Here is an 18734-nt window from a genome sequence, read left to right on the forward strand (position 1 = left end):
ATTATGAAGATAAAGTAAATGCTTAGGATCATAGTACTATTATTGTCATTAAAGAGATGTAAAGGGAATGTGAAATATCATCACAATATCATGATTAAGCACAGACTGGGATTTTCATACTAGGATTTGAATTACAAAAATCCTCTGTTTCAGGCCTAGATTAAAATACCATGATTGTCATATATATATATATATTATTTTAGAATATTTGCATTACTGTGTAAAAAGCTAATTTAAATGCTTCAACCAGTCAGCAGACTGCCCTCTTGTGGTCTCTTTGAAAGTAATACTTCAGTATTAGACATTTCAATCTTCAACAACAGTTAAACCTCCTTATACAACACTTTTCAAAGCTATGAAAATTAAATGAAAGGTAAATGAATCTTCATCAGAATCATAAGGTGGGAATAATTAAATCTCAGCATGCCACCCAGGATTTTTTAGCAAAACAGCAGCACTGCAGTTATGTGTGAATCGACAGGAACTGTGGTGGAGCATGTATGAATTGTTAATTTTTAAAAAAAGCCTTTGATAAAGTCTCTCACCCTCTACCTATCAACTGCCCTTGAATAAACTAGGAATCATAGGAGAAAAGTGCATGTCCTTTTAGGGACCGATAGCTGGCTAAAGAAAGCAACAAATAGGAATAAAGAGAACCAATTTGGTGTAGTGGTTAAGGTGCTGGTCTAGAAACCAGGAGACCGTTGAGTTCTAGAACTCCTTTCAACACGAAAGCCAGCTGGGTAACTTTGGGCCAGTCACAATCTCTCAGCCCAACCCATCTCACAGGGTTGAGCTGAGGGCAAAATAGGAGGCAGGAATATTATGTATGCTCGCCACCTTGAGCTGATTGAAGTATTTAAGAGGCAGGATAAAATAATAGTAATAATAATGAGGAGGAGGAAGAGGAAGAGGAGGAGGGACTAAACAGACAATTTTTTCAATGGAAGTAAGTAAGAAATGGAGAATAATAGTAATAATAATATATTAAGCTTGCATGCTGCCTGACTTAAGAATCTGTGTCAGGGCCAATTTGTATTAACTTGCTCTTAAATGATCCTGACTTTCAAAAAAGCAGCAAACTGCTCAAGTTTGCAAATATACTAAACTATTCAGGATGGTTAAATACAAAGCTGAATGTAAGGAGCTTCAGAAGCATCTCTTTAAACTGTGCAAACATATCACCAGGGCTTCCCAGCTTCAATTCTTTCACATGAAGTTATAATCAAGGTAGTTGTTAACACATTCAATCCTATATTGAAAAGTATGCAATACTTACCAAAAGTGCCATAAAATCCTCTAGGGCCACATGTGCCAACACCGTATTTTGCCAGAGATGCCTGGGCTGCATTCTTCAAAGAAGTATAACAATAAAATATTACATGTAATTCTGTTGTAGAATAAAATGATTACCACATTGATATCATACATTATATTGATCCTTTCATATCACCATTATTTTTTATAACATAACTTTTCTATGTCTGTCTGCATTCCCCCAGGAATAATCTCCTGGGCTCATACAGACAGCATGTGGGACCAGAGAAACTTTTTTTTGTTCATTCAGACATCCTATCACCTCCCATAGCATGCGTGGGTGGAATTTTGAAGATCTTAAGAGAAAGAAGATGGTAAAGAAGTAACATTCTTTGGCATGATTTTGATGGAAATAAAAATTGTTCCAGAAGTGGATGAAAAGGGCTAACAAGGAGAAAAGTGAATAGAACTAAAAATTAAAGAAATGAAATAATATGGGATGTAATGCTGGAAGGAGTATTTTAGAGATTTGTATAGGAAGGGCATTCTAATGTTGAAGAGTAGAATTAAACCGTTGATGAAAAGAAAATTGTAAACGTTTGACAACACTAAAAAATGATAAGGCTGCAGGTGTAGAAGATGTAACTGGAGAAATGCCAATATGTGGATGGGGTCTCCTTATGTGACTTATTACAAGTGTAAAGACTGCATCTTTGCCTGATGATTGAAAGAATATCATTTTGGTTCCTTTACTTTCTATACATGTGAACCACTAAATAAACATTTGGAAAATGCATGGACCACCAATAAAGCAAACACTCCCTCCCTATATTTTTAAGAGCGTGGAATTTTTTTTTTTTGGCTAAAAAGATAATGCTTATGATTGCATTTGTGAATGCCTTCTGTTCTAAAGACCTTTCAACTAAAGTTTTTACCAACTTGCTGGTCAAGAATATTGTTCAATACAAACATCTGAATATTAAAGGATGAAGATTGAATGAATCTCCAGCACAATGAAATCCCATTTTTAGATATTCACCGAGTATTTTTTATTTGCATTTTTAAAAAAAAAATGGTACTCAGGTTGCTACTTATTGTACCAATTGTACACTTCAATAAATCAGTTTCCAGCCATACATTCTTGTGAACCAGTTGATCTGGAGCACACAGGGAAGCAGGGCTACCGGTGGTAAGCAGGGTTCCACCAGCTGACTATCAGTGCACACAGAGAAGAAGGGATTGAGGTGGTGAGCAGACACTTGTCAGTTCATCATGCAAAAGGGAATGTTGGACTGAGGCTATTAGAGGCTTTGGCCTGAAAATATAGGGAAGCTATGAAGGACCACATGGTTGGCTTCTATAGACATTGATGGTCTGCAGACGTTTCACTGCCTTAGAGAAAAGTAACAAGAGTGAATTAAAAAAAAACTACAGGAGGATTAGTTTAAGTCTTTAGGAAGTTGCAGAGTTCTGATCAAAAGGGTATGATATGTGACAAGCAACATTTGGAAAAGCTAGTATGGCCTTACATCAGGCAGGGAATATGCAGACCAGAGTTTTTGTTCTTTAGCAGGTTTCTGAGAAATGTACGTAGAAGAAAAAAGTTTTTTTGTACAGTTGTTGATTTAGAGAAAAAGTGTGGTAAAGCAAGTACACTTGACTTATGGAACGTTACGTCCAAATATGGAGCTCAAGTCTGGTTGCTATATGTGTGAAGAGCAGCATACGATGGAAGTAAAGCATGTGTGAGAAAGCTCAGCAAATGGTTCAGCACTGAGCAGCTTCATTCGTGAGATTTAGAGGTGCCTGACTCCAGAACAACTCTGGGCAGCCTACACTAGATATTAAGAGAAGGATATGTAATGCCCCTTCTTCTGTTTAATGTATTTGAGTAAATGTATTAAGAAATGTCTGTGATGACATTGGAGATGTGCTGCTTGGTAATATGAATGTATGTGTACTTTTGTACACAGACAATGCTATGTTGTTTGCTAAGAACTAGAATAAATTGCAGCAAATGTTGGTGAGATTGTATGATGCAATAAGGACAACAAATCTGAAAATTAATATATGAAATATCAAAGTAGTTGTTTCTGACAGGGAAAAGGAGAGAATTATTATAAATTATATATGTGGGAAAAATTAGAGCAACTACTTGAGTTTGGGTACTTAAAAGATGGTTCACAAAAGACAGGAAAATAAATGGAGACATTTTAAGATGTGCAAATGCTGATAGAAAGGTAGGAGGTAACATGGTTTGTTGAGAAAAATGGAAGTTATCAAAAGAAGTGAAAAGGGCTATATCTAAAAGAGTTTTTTGCTTTATTTATTATGAGGGGTTGGATATATCAGGAGACATAAAAACAAGCTGAGTACAGTGGGAAATGGTAACTTAATAAGTGTGCATGGTAAAACAACAGATATAGATTTAAAAAATGAATGAGTGAAAAATAAATGTGAACAGATTACAAAAGTAAAAAAAAAACCTGAAGTGTTTTGATCATATACAGAGAATTAAAATGCAAAACAAATACATGAAGGAAGAGTGAATAGGCTTGAGAGGAGAAATTCATGATTGGATGGAGCTAATGAACTCCCCCTCCCCTGCCAAAAAAGAAAAAAGAGATGGCAACTTTACAGAAGAAAAAGCAATGTAAGAATCAATGTACAGACACAGCAGAAGCAAGACTGATTTGAAAGGACAAAAGCTACAGAAAGGTACAGTGAATGGTGTTGGTGTAACCTAGATTTAGTTACATTTTCTTCTCTCTTATCTTCTACCTGTAAATTCTTTTGCTTACTATAACTCCTTCTCTCCACTTTATATAAGATTGCTTACCCAAGAGGGACTAACATGATGGCTATGTATGTATGCAGGCATGCATGCTATGGACACTCCCACAAGGCTGCTGGACTATTTTGAAAATGAAAACTTGGTTTACCACAAGCTGAATGGTGATGTTGTACTCTGACCTCCCTTTAGCCCACCAGGATACTTCCTATTACTCCAACTAATCCTTGTTTGTTTTTTTCTGGCCAGATCCTATGACACCTATGTGCAGTCTAGAGGCACTCTTGTAAATAAATGTAATACTAAGAGATATCAACACAGTTGTTCAAAGGTTCTATACAGAGAGGAGGAGGAGGAATACTAAAGTAACAATTACATTCTAAATTATTATAAGCATCCATGGGTCATTCAAATAGTTCTTTTAACATAAAGTCTATACTGTGACATCTGTGGAGGCACTTACTTTAAGCCTTTCATTATCCAAAAGCCCAAGAAAGTTAAATGATGCAAAGTTTATGCATTCCTTGCCATTCACGATAATGTTGTGTCTTGGAGGCCTTAAATATATAAAAAAAATGGTTTGCAAAGTGAACAAATTTGGGGAACCACACACACAAATGTAGAATTCTTCGATCAGTAACTGTGGGGATACTATTTGCTGTAGAGGTTTATATATTAGTTAAGAATACTTGTTCTTTTTGCTATTAATACAAATTGTTTTGTTTTAATTTAATTTAAATTTAATTTCACAATCAGTTGTTGAATTCCAAAGGAACCTCTTCATTGCTGACAGTCACATTTCATACCTTTCATGGAATACTTTTCAGAGTTTTTGGAACATGTTTTATCTATTTTTTTAAAATTTTTAAAAAAGAAGTATTTTGGTTGAGTAACAACAGTGCTATCAGACAATATAATAAACATGCACCAACTAATATCAAAATTACATCCTAAGAAAAAGGTTTAATATGCCACTTAAGAAAATCCAGTGTGCTTAAAAATCTGTTGTTTCATTGCTTAATTCATAAGATGAATTCACAGGATGAATTAATTTTAATTAAGTCTCTGAAAGATCAATTGACTTGCAAACTAAGCCATCAAATAAAGTCAGTCAAATAAACTAGAGAGAAAACTCATTCTAAAGCAATCATCTATCAAGAGACTGTGACAACGAACAGTCCTACAAATATTCTACACTAATTTACTGAAGTGCCATACAATAAATATTGCCAGATGTTATTATGGCTTGGATCTCAAGGAAAAGATTTCATCCCTGCCAGTCAGTTTTGACATTCACAAGACCCACTGAAATGGGGTAGCCTTGTGCTCAGAAGAAAGTTGACAAGGAAACACTTTTGGCTGGCATTGCAATATCTCTTTTCATTATCCACATAGAAGGGGCCTGCTGAACACATCCAGCATGCGCATGCCTGCAACATATTTTAATGTGGAGTTTTTTCCAACTGGGTTGCATGGAACTTTACGAGTTCCACAAGGACTTGAATGGGTTCCATGGGACTAAGGGGAAAAAAAAGTTTAGTGCTTGTGGAGGGTTTTTTTCACTTAGCCCTTCCACAAAGAATTAAAGGGAAAAAACTCTCTTTGCAAGGATCTAAGGAAAAATCCTTTGCAAGGAACTTAGCCTTTTTTCCTACTCTTTGCTCTCTTAAGAAGAGTTTTCCCATATTCCCTTGTGGAGATTTTTTTCTCCCCCCATAGTGACTAAGCTACAATGGAAAGGGTGGGGTTTATATCAGTCAACCTACCTCTCTTGATCATGGGTTCTGGGATTTGTTTTTTAAATGAACATGTTTTATGGCCTGAAAAAAGTTTGAAAACCACTGTTTTAATGGTCACTCAGGTATGTGAGGTAAAGGGAGATATTAGGAGACATGTAAATGAGTTACAGTTAATCATTATAAAGGTTTAGAGAAAGTAAGCCTCTTAAAAGCAGTTGATGGATGACTTGAAACTTGGCTTTTGTGTAACTGATCTTCATTTGATTTGGAAGAACTTTTTGGTGTGCTGTTATTTGGAGTTATTGCATCAAAAATGACCTGTATTTAAAGGAAGAGGTCAGATTGAGTCTTGAGCTAGTAAAATTGTGGTTTATGTTCTAGGAAAAGTTGCAGTACTGTAAACACAATTTTTTAATGTTAAGGAACTTGGGTTATGATTTATGTTGCACAGCTCTTTTCATATGCTCCTACCACCACTGGGACCACTTTGGCCTTTACTTTCTACATCCTGTTACTTTTCCAGCTTCTCATACTCCTTCTTCCTGATGTTGCTGTCACTTGGTACCACTACATCTATCACCACCACTGTGTCCTTGTCCTTGTCTAATACCATGATGTCTGGTTGATTGGCCACTACCTGCCTGTCCATCTGGATCTGGAAGTTCCACAGGATCGTAACCCTGTCATTCTCCACAACCTTCTGTGGAACCTCCCAACTGGACTTGGGAGGGTCTAGCCCGTACACTGTGCAGATGTTCCTGTACACAATGCCAGCTACTTGGTTGTGGCGTTCAGTGTATGCTGTTCCTGCCTGCATCTTATACCCACATAGTATAGTGGTAAGTATCCCCACCTGTCACGTGGGAGACCGGGGTTTGGGTTTGAGATGTCTGTCTATCTGCAGTTATGGAACAGTTTTCTTTGGGGAATTAGGCTGGTGCCCTCCATTATTAAAAACAAATATGTTCCAAAGGGCCTTTGAGATGTGAATGATCACCACTGAGCATATTCCACCGTTATAGATTTGTGTGTTATTTTGATGTTAGTTTAACTATGCTTTCTATTTTTCTGATGTAAATGACTGGGATTCATTTTTAGTTTGTCGGTATAAAAATGTAAACAAACAAACAGAATTATTCAATACCACTCAATGACAGCCTTTGTTTTAATTACAGCAATTTCAAAATACTACAACTAGAAGCCATTACTTTATAAGACTGGTGGTCTCAATATTTTATGTGAAAGAACTGATCACACATTCTGTGATAACTGGGGATCATAATATTAATCCTTGTGAGTACAACTAAAAGCTTCCAAGTACTGCAGTCATCAAAACTGTTGGTATTATTTGTTTCTGCTTGGGAATAAGCTAAAGAAACCCAGGTATCCATGGTAACAAATAATTTCTTAAGTGTTTGGCAGAGTCAAAGGTCAGGCCTCATTTGGTCAACAAGGTTTAAGTGTCCAATAACCTTGCTTCTCCTGTTTGCAGCTTCTCTTCAACCCTTGTGTGTGTGCATGTACTTGTAAATATGCTCTTTTGTATTTAAGAAGCTTTTGAACCCCATCCAGGAATCTGGATGAGAAACTGTTTATGATTTCTGTTTTCTTTGAATACAACTTTTTTGATGAAATGCCTGATGTCTTCTTTCTGAACTCCCGTGCCAAACACTTTCCGGCACTCTGCACATGCTGCGCAAACTCCAACAAAAATATCCCTTCCCCACCCCCTGAAGATGGGCACATCATTTTAGGCTAGGGCTGCACACACTTTTTTAGGTTGAGGGTCGCATATTACCTTGAATATTGTAATAAAGTAAGGCCAGAAGCAAATAAATGGATGATCAGGAGAAAAATAAAATATGATATATTTTACATTTAACCTATCTAACTAATGTAAAATAAAATAGTTATCCACAGGGATTTAGTATTTGTCCCCTTCAATCGTATTAAAAAGTATATGGCAACTGTTTGGGAGCTCTAGGTACATCCCTACATTTGGCTGGTGAACATTAGCCTATGAAAAGAGCTGTGCAACATAACTCATAACCCAAGTTCCTTAACATTAAAAACCTGTATTTAAGTACTGCAACTCTTCCTATACACCACAATTTTACTAGCTCAAGACTCAATCTGACCTCTTCCTTTAAATACAGGTCGTTTTTGATGTAATAACTCCAAATAACAGCACACCAAAAAGTTCTTCCAAATCAAATGAAGATCAGTTACACAATAGCCAAGTTTCAAGTCATCCATCACCTGCTATTAAGAGGCTTACTTTCTCTAAACCTTTATATTGGTTAACTGTTATTAATTTACATAATTTTCTCCAGATATGTTCAGGATGAGGTTTTCAATATTCCCAATTAGCATTCCAGAAGTTCTAGAAGCTGCATTCACATCTTAAAAGTACCAGATGGGAAAAGGCTGGATTTGTCTTATCTCCTTTTAAATTCATATAATTCAGTAACATTCTAACATGAAGGGAAGAAAAAAACTATCCTTTTGCTCCAAACTACACAAGAGTTCATAAAACTATTATACCCACAACACTTATATATTATCAAAGAGAATATCTGTAGTTCAGGGTTGAACTGTGGAGTCCTTGGTGCTCTCTGAGCCTTGTTGTTTTCTTGCAGAAGATGTTGCCTAGTCTGGCAATGAAATGTCTGCAAGAAAACAACAAGGCTCAGAGAACACCAAGGACTCTACTTATATATTATTTTTCATCTGAAACTCACTGGCCTTTCCTCATCAAGAAGTTGCATCAATTGCAACCTTTTTCAGTATGCTTTCCAGCACCGTAATATCGTACATGGAGTGTTTCAAATGTGGTTGCACCATAAACAGAGAACAAAACTGCTTGTCTATTTTTAACCTTACCTAATAATAATCCTTACTTTTCTTTTGCTGTAATCACTTAGCAAGTTATGACTGCATACTACCATCTATCATAACCTTAACATTTGACGGATTTTTGTCATTTCAGATCTCTATATTGCTCATGGACTGAGAATTCTTTATCCCAACATGCATCATTTCAGAATTCCAAGGAATGTCTTTTATTATTTTATTGCTTAGTCAATGTAGTTGATAATATATTTTGAAGTTTTTCATAGCCTACATATCACTATCATGAGCAGCTAATTATAATTCCTACACTTATAGTAGTCTATGGTATTTATTAGTAAACCAATGGTTATTGATAAGTTTAATATATATGGTAATTTTTTTTCTTTTTTAGTTTGTTTGGCATTTTTTATTATTTTCTTTTTTTGGTTTCTATTAGTTTTTCTTTAAGTTTAAAGATCCTTTCATTTAATTGTGGGGTTTTTTGAAGTATCAATCAATTTATTTATTATGGTTGTATACTTAGGTACACCAATCTCATTAAAGATGTTCTGAAGATCATACTACTTGCACTCCTGTGTCATCGAATATGTCCAAGAATTTTATTCTGTAACTATTTGTAACTATGTAAAAGACTATGTTTGAAAATTAAAGCTAATTCAGCACAGCCATTTATTAAGGTACCTCATTTAAGCAGTGAATTCCTCAAAATAACATAATTTTGTCATGTTGCCATTTATTCAGTTTATTTGAGATACTTCACACACTGCTTTAAAGAATGTAACATTTCTCTTTGTTAAACCACGGTGCAATCCCACATCAAAAGGCACTTATTTTGTTAGACTAAATCAAGCCACATAGACAGAAAATATCTCATGATTTATTAATATGTATAATTGTATGCATCATGCAGATGTATTCCATGCATAATATTTACCACATAATAACGGCATTCTCAGAAAGACTTTGGCATTCATTTTAAGCAGGGACCAAACATCCATAATTTGCTTAGAAATTTCCCTGACATTAACAGTAAAAAAGGGCAACATAAGGAAATACCAATGTAATATGGTGTATTTTATAGAGAATATAAATAGACAAATGTTACTTAGAACACCAAGTGGGCTTAGAGGTATAATGAAATTCCTCTGTGACTTTTTAAACTTATGGCACAGTAAACAAGCATCCTCAAAATTTAATGTTTAAGGCTACAATCCTTCATATGCTTAGTTATGATGAAGTTCCATTAACCTCCATTGTATTAAGAACTGATTTAACATGCGTAACACCCAGTATTTTTTCAGAAACTAGTTCAGATTTAAGTGTGCATATGTAAAATTGGTAGAGAAAAAGGGGAGGAATGAAGTATCTGAGAACTAGGTAGAGAGCTAATTAGTTTAAGAAAAGAGCAGCAGTTAAAATCCTCCTTCGTTATACAAACTGTCCTTTTTAATGTTACTGTAAATAGATTTTCCATTTTCTGCATTAGTAAAACAGGAAGCTACCACAGTCAGACTGCTGATCCATCTGGTCCAATACAGCCTACGTTGACTGGCAGCATCTTGCCAGGATTGCAGCCAGTTTTTCTAGCGCTATGTGCTAAATTTTGAATCTGAGATGTCCTGCAGGCAAAGTACAAGCTCTTCCACCAAACCAACAGGGAACTGTTGAAATAAGTGTGGAGTAGAAAATACCAAACATCCATGAGTATCTGTCTTAGGTTCCGTATTCTGAGATTTAATACCCTTTGAATGGATTATGCCTGTTGATAATTACTGAAACATTTAACAAATTAAGTAAATCTGGGGTTACTAGTGCTAATAATGTTTGAGTAAATTAACAATTCTTTTCTAATCTGTTCAATCATGTCCAATTCTGAGACTGCATGGACAAGTTCCTGCACTTTTCTTGGCAAGGTTTTTCAGAAGTGGTTTTCCATTGCCTCCTTCCTTGGGCTAAGCATGTGAATAACCAATTGGAGAGATTGGTGGGGCATATCAGTGTGGCCTTACTTTCCCTGTGGGTCCCTCCAAGATGCTTTTTAGTCAACATTTGGAACAACCAAAAAGTACTTGGCTTTGGTTTGACCAACACAGGCTACCTAGAACAGTTTAGCTGAACTTCTGAGCCAGTCTGTTCATTTTAAGTTCCAAGGAAACAAATTTCTCATTTCACGAGCACCTCTAAGGATCAGGCATCCATATTTTATCTGCAAAGCAGAGTGATGCAAATGAAGTAACTTACTGTGCTTACTTGACATATTTCACAACTCAGTTCTATATTAGAGTTTAAATCTGTGCTGAAACCCAGTTCTTGAAATTTGTAAGATAACAATCCATAATTACCCTAGAAAGTGATCAAGGTCACAATCCTAAATACATCTGCTAGAAGCATATACTTTGGAATGCCATTATATTTCATCTAAACATGCAAAAAACTGGGCTGTAAATCTAATATGAAATTATGATAATCCAAATTTACCCTGAAACAATATTGTAGTTCAGTGCTGGATGGTCGTTTGGTACAGGAGGAACAAGTGGTTCTGGCTGCCATTCTTCAATCAACTCTTCCTTTTCCTGTAGCAAACAGAGACAGAATACTGAGCAATATATTTATTCAATATATATACAATATATCCTGCCTTTTCTCCAGAGCTCAACATGGCATATATAGCAGTCCCTCCTCTAATTTTCCTTTGTAACAACACCTTAACCTTAATGTATTATGAAAGGAATGAAAAATGGGGTCTAAGCAGATGCCAAAATTTATACACTATGTGGTAAAAAAGAAATTAAAGCAAGAGATTAAGCTAACCAGATTGAAATCACCTTCATTTAAAATCTACTAAAGGTAGTTTTATACCATTCCCTTAAATCAAGTTCTCCTTTTCATAATTCATAGTTTTCCTAAAAATATTAGGAATACTAATTGGTTGCTGTATCATTTACAATACTTTTTTGAACTACAGCTTTTATACAACTTTAGTACACATTTGTAAGTTGTTGATTAACCAGCTAGTATGCTTTTGAATTGAATTAAATTTCTTATACAACAGTCTTTGATCAGCATAAGAAACAGCATAAAAACTGTAAAATAGCAACTGAAACATTAAAACCCAACTATGCCTAGAAAGTATAAAATCAATAATTATAAAGTAAAAGGAGATAATTCTGTATTAGGTGCTGAGATACTAGGCACTAGTCAATGATAGATATGCATCTCTGTTTCTTACATCCCCAGGGCTTCCTGAAGCAACTGCAGCAAAAGTCCTTTTCTTTGGAGTTACTTATATCTGGGTAGTGTGCCAGGATGAGAAGTCTTTTTGGAGGATGTGTTGGCCAGCTGCTGTTCTTCTGGTCCAGCAGATTGTGAAAGACAATGCTGGGCAGGTACTACTTTTATGACAGCAGAAATGACAATGGACATGCATCCTTGTTCCATGTCATTGCTGGAATTCAATAAAGGGAGTTTCTGCCACCTGTAACTCGAACAGACAACCCTCCCCGGATTACATTTGCAGCTGTAGCTCTTGGAATTCTGAGGGTGATACACCAGCCCCTTCTTTTAGAATTCCTGTATAAGGTTCTATAATAATGCAGGTAATGACGTGGAGTGGGTGGGCTCAGAGATAACTCTATTTTTCAAGATGGTTGGCAGTGAGGGGAAAGTTCAAAATGCCCACCTCTCTGAGACCACCCTCTTGGTTAGAGTTGATGAGCTAACCTGACAGCATCCTCCTTGAGCTAGGTGGGGTTGCAGCCCTAATGTGTGTTTGTTTAGAACATTATCAGCTGTGCTGTTGAATCATTCTGGCATGGCCTGGAGGGGTTAGTATGTTGTTGCAAAACAGAATTATATTTGTTTAAACACTGGAATTAAAAACAAAAAAAGGACATGAGCCAGATGTAATTGCCAAATTACATCTGGCTCATGTCCTTCCTTTGTTTTTAATTCAAAAAGGTGTTTTAGACAATGCTTGGCCATGCATGTAGCATCTGTTGGCAACTCCTTAAACCAAGCACAGCTTTACCTGTAAAACAGCAGCTATGTAGGGCAACACCATGCTATCAAGACATATTTATGAAGGAGTTGCCAAAGTTACAACTTTCATGCTTTGAAGTACCCCTATTTGAGAAACACAACAGCTATGAAAGCACAAAAAGGTGAAAGGTCCCTGTGTAAGCACAAAGTCATGTCTGTTTGGGCAGATGCCGCTTTCGCGATGTTTTCTTGGCAGACTATATCGGGGTGGTTTGCCATTGCCTTCCCCAGTCATCACCTTCCCCAGGAAGCTGGGTACTCATTTTACTGACCTTGGAAGGATGGAAAGCTCACTTGACCTCAGCTGGCTACCCAAAAATCCAACTTCCGCTGCAGCAATGCCTAAATCTGTTTTCTGTTATAGCAAATGCACACACACACACACACTGTGTGTGTGTGTGTGTGTGTATGTATGTATGTGTGTGTGTGTATATATATATATATATATATATATATATAGAGAGAGAGAGAGAGAGAGAGAGAGAGAATAAGAAAGAAAGGGAGAGAGAGTGTTTTAGAACTCAGACCTTAGGTGTAAGATCAGATCGCTCTTGAAGCTTGTAAGTTTTAGAGAAAAGCAGCCTGATTATCCATAGGATCAGAATACCTTCTAAAATAAGGTGGTAAGTTGGAGCCTAGAAATTAAACAAAAAGATAGGAGAAATAATTAATGAACAATGAATAACCTAAGTTATTTCAAAAAGTCCACATTACAAGCACACAATTTCTGCAGTGATTAAGCTCTATTTAAAACACAACTATTATGATTGTGCAAGAATGACTTTTGGAGACCGAATATGATCTGATTAAAAAGTATTTCATAAGAGATACTGAAAAGAGATTGCATATATTTTTATGCATGCCTTACTGTGATGCAGAAATTTCTACAGCTTTGAAACTACAAATCAAGCTGCCCACAGCTGGAACTCTAATTTGAGGCTGATAAAACTAATATGAACTAAAATGCTAAGCAACACAATTAAAACTCCATTTTATTCCAAGCCTCTGCCAAGTCTTCAGTACTGAATGCTTAACTGTTTTAGGTTAGAAAACAATTTTAAGTTTGTGAATGAATGCCCATTGTGTGCACACAGTATCTTTTCTGATCTCTGTCCTCTCATGCAAAATGAGTAGAGAAATCTCCAAAATCACAGTAGAGAAATGTATACATTTCAAATGTATTCACATTTTTAATTCATGCAAGACTGTGCTGACCAGCATTAAGTGAATTCATACTATACTTACTTTGTGAGACTAAACAAGTGTACATCTCCAGTCCTAAAGCATAGATCAAAAAGTCAAGTTTCTCACTCAGCCAACAATACTTGTACCAGTTTTGTGAAGCATACGTTTATAGCTACAAATCATATGGTCATGTTTCTGGAATAGTTTTACATTCAGAACAAGACACCTCATCCCAACAACCAACCTGCTTTGAATTCCAGGTCTATGGGGACTGGCACTATATATGTTCATGTGTGTATTGTGTATGATAATATTTCTATTTGTGCCTATATGCATGTGTGTGTATATATGGAAGTGTGTTTGTGTCCATGTGTTAATTTATTTTCTATCTTTCCTCCAAGAACTGAAGGAGATATACATAGCAGTCTCCCCTCCACTTTTCTCCAAAATAACACCTCTATGAGGTAGATGGGGCCTAGAATGAATGACTGGTCGAAAATCATCTAGGGAGCATCCATGGATGAGGATGACATAACTCTAGGTTTCTGTGTTTCTAGTCGAATATGTTGACTACTATATCACAATCCACCCTGTAGAATTATACTATTAGCAATTTAAGGCAAGTTTGTGTCCTTGCCAACTGCATATTCCATGACCGTTTCTTCTGGTACAAGCTTCTAAACCTAACTTTTAAATAAACTTTCAACATTAGGACATGGGTCAGTCAGAGTTAATATGGTCCACAAACTTTAAAATTCAGGATGTTAAGTCAGCCTCACAAATAAATATGGAAGTATTTAATATCCCTTTGATTAAGTGGAACAGGCTGATTTTTTTCTAGGAAGCATCCTGATCATTACAGTATTAATTATTGTTTTGGCATTTTTTATTCTAAGAGATGTTTAATAACATATCCATTTAAAAATTCAGAGAGATTTAAATTCTGTGCAAAATTGGACAAGAATTTTCAAAATAATGTTAAGTTAATACTTATAACTGTTGTGGCATTTCAGTAAGAATGGATGTAGGGAGATACCCAGAATTCATTTATTCTACATAACCACATAGTTAATAATTCTTCAGCAACACCTACAACAAACAAAAAAACCCATCCTCGCCTGATCTAAAGCCAAGATGACAAGATGCATTTGGAATGGACAGATATCGGTAGAGCATCTTTAAACTTGGGCAAACAGTGGGTAAGAGTCTCTTCCTTCAGAGTCAAAAATAAAAACATAAAGAAATGGGGGAGGGGGAGCTATCTTGGAGGGACAGACGAGAAAAAGTAAAACTTCTAAAGCCTTTTCAAGATCTAATCCCAGAAACGGATAACACCGAACACCAACTGAAGTAAGTAGACAAATAAATTATCCTGTTCGCTTCATTGGTTGAGGTCACGTAAGTATAGAGAATATCTACAATACATCCCCAAGCCATACCTAAACCAACACGACGATTCCTTCGCCTCCCAGCCCAAGTCCTTCTTCCTATTCCCGCCGTCCTCAAGAGAACTCGACCTTCCCTTCCCCTTCCCCTTCCCGTCCGGAGCCTTTTTCAACCACAGCCCTTATGGGGGAGGAAGGTGACAGGCAATTCCGCCTGAGGTCTCGGACTCCCCCACCACGCTTGAGGCGGGGGTGGGGGGTGGGCTGGAGGCGATGTTCCCAAACCCTCAGTGGAGCCCATCCAAGCCCAGCCTCTTGGCCCTTACCTCATAGAAGGCCTGGACCATCTCCACCAACACCCACTGCTGCCCCACAGCCTCCGCCGCCATCGTCCTGAGCTCCTTCCGGGTACGAGTGGAGGTACGTCACCGAGCGTGGATAGGAGCAGGGGGAAGAGCGCTGACAGAGCAGGCGGAGATGGGTGGAGCAGGTCTTTCCCGTCTGCTTTTTTTTTTCTTTTCTCTAAAGCAGCGAGAGCCGAAAGAGGCGGGCGTTCTGAGTTTTAGTGGAATGCGATGAGTGTGGATGTCCATCGAGGTTTCCTTGGATTAAACACGGCTAGGGCGCGATGGTGAGGATATGAACTGTTCTAATCCGGGTTTTCTAGCAAGGGAGGAGCGATTTTTCCATACTCTAGCCTGAAAACAGAGCAACGAGGCTTAGGAATGTGTTCCCGCTGCTAGCATTGGTGATTTCTTACTCTACTCTAATGGGATTTCCCAGGTTCTCCTCCCCAGACAACACTTATTAAGTCAGCGGCCCAGAGTCGTTGGGAGTAGGGTGGCATACAGATTTATTTAAATAATTATTATAATAATTTAGTTTTGTGTGTAGCTTAGCAGCGTTCAGGCAAGTGTCTCCTCACCTTTCAAAGCATTTAAAAAGTATCTCATAAACTTGATAAAGTTCCTGCTCTAGTCCAGAGAAGTTGGGATGCTTCCCAAGTTCCCTCTAAACAACTTAGCATGACTGGGTATTTTTTTTTTCTTTTAATAAATAAGAAAACGGGCCCAGTTGTGCCTGTTCCTAGATTGGGGGCTGGGAGGAGGCTCTGCTCTTGGTCACTCATGCCCTAATCACCTCCCAATTGGACTACTGTAATGCACTCTACATGGGGCTGCCCTTGAAGGGTATCTGGAAGCTTCAGCTGGTGCAAAATGCAATGGTGCAGGCAGTTATGTGTGCTCCCAGAACAGTACATGTCACACCTCTGCTCTGTGAGCTGCATTGGTCGCCAGTCTGCTTCGGGGTCCAATTCAAGGTGCTGGTTTTGACCTTTAAAGCCATTCCTGGCATGGGGCCAGGTTATCTGAGGGGCCACCTCTCCCTGATTATATCAGATCCAGCAGAAGAAGCATCCTACAGGTCCCTTCTGCTAGGGAGCTACATTTGGTGGGACCCAGGAGGCAAGTCTTTTCTGCAAGGGTGCCCGCCTAATGGAACATTCCCCCCACCCCCAAGTAAGGCTGGCTCCTTCCCTGTTGATTTTCCGGAAGTCCCTCAAAACCTGGTTATGCCATCAGGCCTAGGGGCCGTAGGGGACCAGCAAGTTACTGAGGTGGTTCCATTGTTGTTAATATCTACCATTCTCTCTTAGCCTTTGTGTTTTTTAATTTAATTTTTTTATTTAATAATAATTGTTTTTATATGCTCACTGTTTTATAGTTTCGTTGTACACCACCCAGAGTCACTTTTTCATGAGGTGGATCAATATATAAATTTGATGTATGTATGTATGTATAAATAAGTAACTGCTTTTAAAGGGTAATAATGATTCTGCCTGTAATCCTGTACATTCTTGGTAGGCATCTAAAAACTTTTGGGAGTAGCATCCTCAGGCTTGTATTATTTTCAGTAATATAACCAATACCATACAGTGATTAAGATGACTTTCCCAGTGTCAGCAGGTGGCTATTAATTTTGCTAATACAAGTTGTAACAGTTTATATATACAGCAGTGATTAGATTTTCTCTTTTTACATGAAAACTGAATGTGGCCTACTCATCAGTATTTTGAAAGAATGGCTTGTCGCTTGGTTCACCTGTGTGCTGTTTCCTGAAAGGATCTTCATGTAGGATCAGAGCTAATAGCTTGGTAAGGATAAATTACAAGAGTATACTTTATGCACAAAACTTTCAGCAATTTGTGAAACTATCATTTCAGCCACTGGTAATAACACAAGAAGTGGGTAGGAGGAGGGGCTGAAATTATGATACGTTTCAGCTAGTGGCCAAGGACAAAACAAGTAGTGAAACGAGTGCAATTTTGTAGCTTCAGCACAGCCACACCCTTCCATGCTTGGCTTTATAAGCAACAGTTTAAATAAATCTGGTTGTCATTAAAAAGAATATCTTCAGAACCTTCACATTCTTCTGTTTAGGGCAGAAGAAAACAAGTTGCTTTGGTCTGCTTTGTGGAAATAAGGTCAATTTTGCCTAAATTGTGTAGCATAAGATGCAGATGTCCCTGCAGCAAAACTGATTTCTCCCCAAATAGCAAGAGTGATAGTGGAGAGGGTGGTGTGAAATGGATGGGATATAAATAAATAACATGAGTGGGGTTTCCCCCCAGTAAGGAAATCCTGTTCCCATTCAACAATGCAGTGTCTCACTTATACAGACATCATGTACAATATTGAAGTTCTCAAACTGCAATTTATCTGGGAAGATAAGACACACACCACCTTCCCTCCATCAATTCCTCTTATTATCTGTGATGAGTGTTAAGGATTGCACAGCGTCATGAGTGTTTATTGGACTGTGTTTATGATATCACTCTACTTCATACAGTCTCCCCTCCCAAATGGCTTGGCTTAGACAAGCGTAAACAGAAAAGGCATTATGTCAGGATTTGTTATTCTGCCTGGTGGGACTACATTCTACCCTTAGTATTTCTGCATTTCAATGGTTCGGTTCCCAGTTGGTACACTTCCAAATTCCTTTTCTTTTTCTTTTTTTCTTTTTGGTTGCTTTTAGCCTTACAGACTGTTAATGTTTCTATTTAATTACCTTCTAGAGTTTGTATTTTCATTTTGCAAAACAATCACAAAGCAAAAAGGGAAAAAAATAGAAAGGAGAAAATCTAAACCAATTATGTGCCTGATGGATTGTATTCTTTCCCAAAACATGTGTATTGTGCAGCACAAACAAATCCTGAATGCTATCAGTGTATGAATGAAGATGACCCAACCGGTTTTGCTCTCATCCTCATTCCTGTACAGGTAATCCTTGTTTAGCAACCACAAGTGGGACTGACAACTCAGTTGTTAAGTGAAGTGGTTGCTAAGTGAAAGCACAAGTGTATTTATGATCTTACTTCAGGTTTCCTTTGTTTTACAGACCTGCGAATGTCATAAATGAGAGGATTGGTCACAAGGTTACTTTTTCACACCATTGTAACTGTAAATGGTCACTAAATGAGGCAGT

General features: G+C 37.4%; 1 protein-coding gene across 1 annotated transcript in view; it reads right to left on the reverse strand.

Annotated features, from left to right (window-relative positions):
- The window catches only part of SPTLC1 (serine palmitoyltransferase long chain base subunit 1), a 39137-nt gene extending 23470 nt beyond the window's left edge, over nt 1-15667 (reverse strand). The window contains exons 1-5 of the mRNA XM_063295256.1: nt 15575-15667; nt 13206-13313; nt 11119-11213; nt 4512-4605; nt 1280-1352 (exon numbers count right to left, since the gene is read on the reverse strand). Coding sequence (XP_063151326.1) covers nt 1280-1352; nt 4512-4605; nt 11119-11213; nt 13206-13313; nt 15575-15637 — 433 coding nt within the window. The 5' untranslated portion in view covers nt 15638-15667. The remainder of the gene's footprint in view (nt 1-1279; nt 1353-4511; nt 4606-11118; nt 11214-13205; nt 13314-15574) is intronic.
- Nucleotides 15668-18734: the final 3067 nt, after the last annotated feature.

Source organism: Candoia aspera, chromosome 2 (assembly GCF_035149785.1).
Source record: "Candoia aspera isolate rCanAsp1 chromosome 2, rCanAsp1.hap2, whole genome shotgun sequence".
Taxonomy (NCBI): Eukaryota; Metazoa; Chordata; class Lepidosauria; order Squamata; family Boidae; genus Candoia; species Candoia aspera.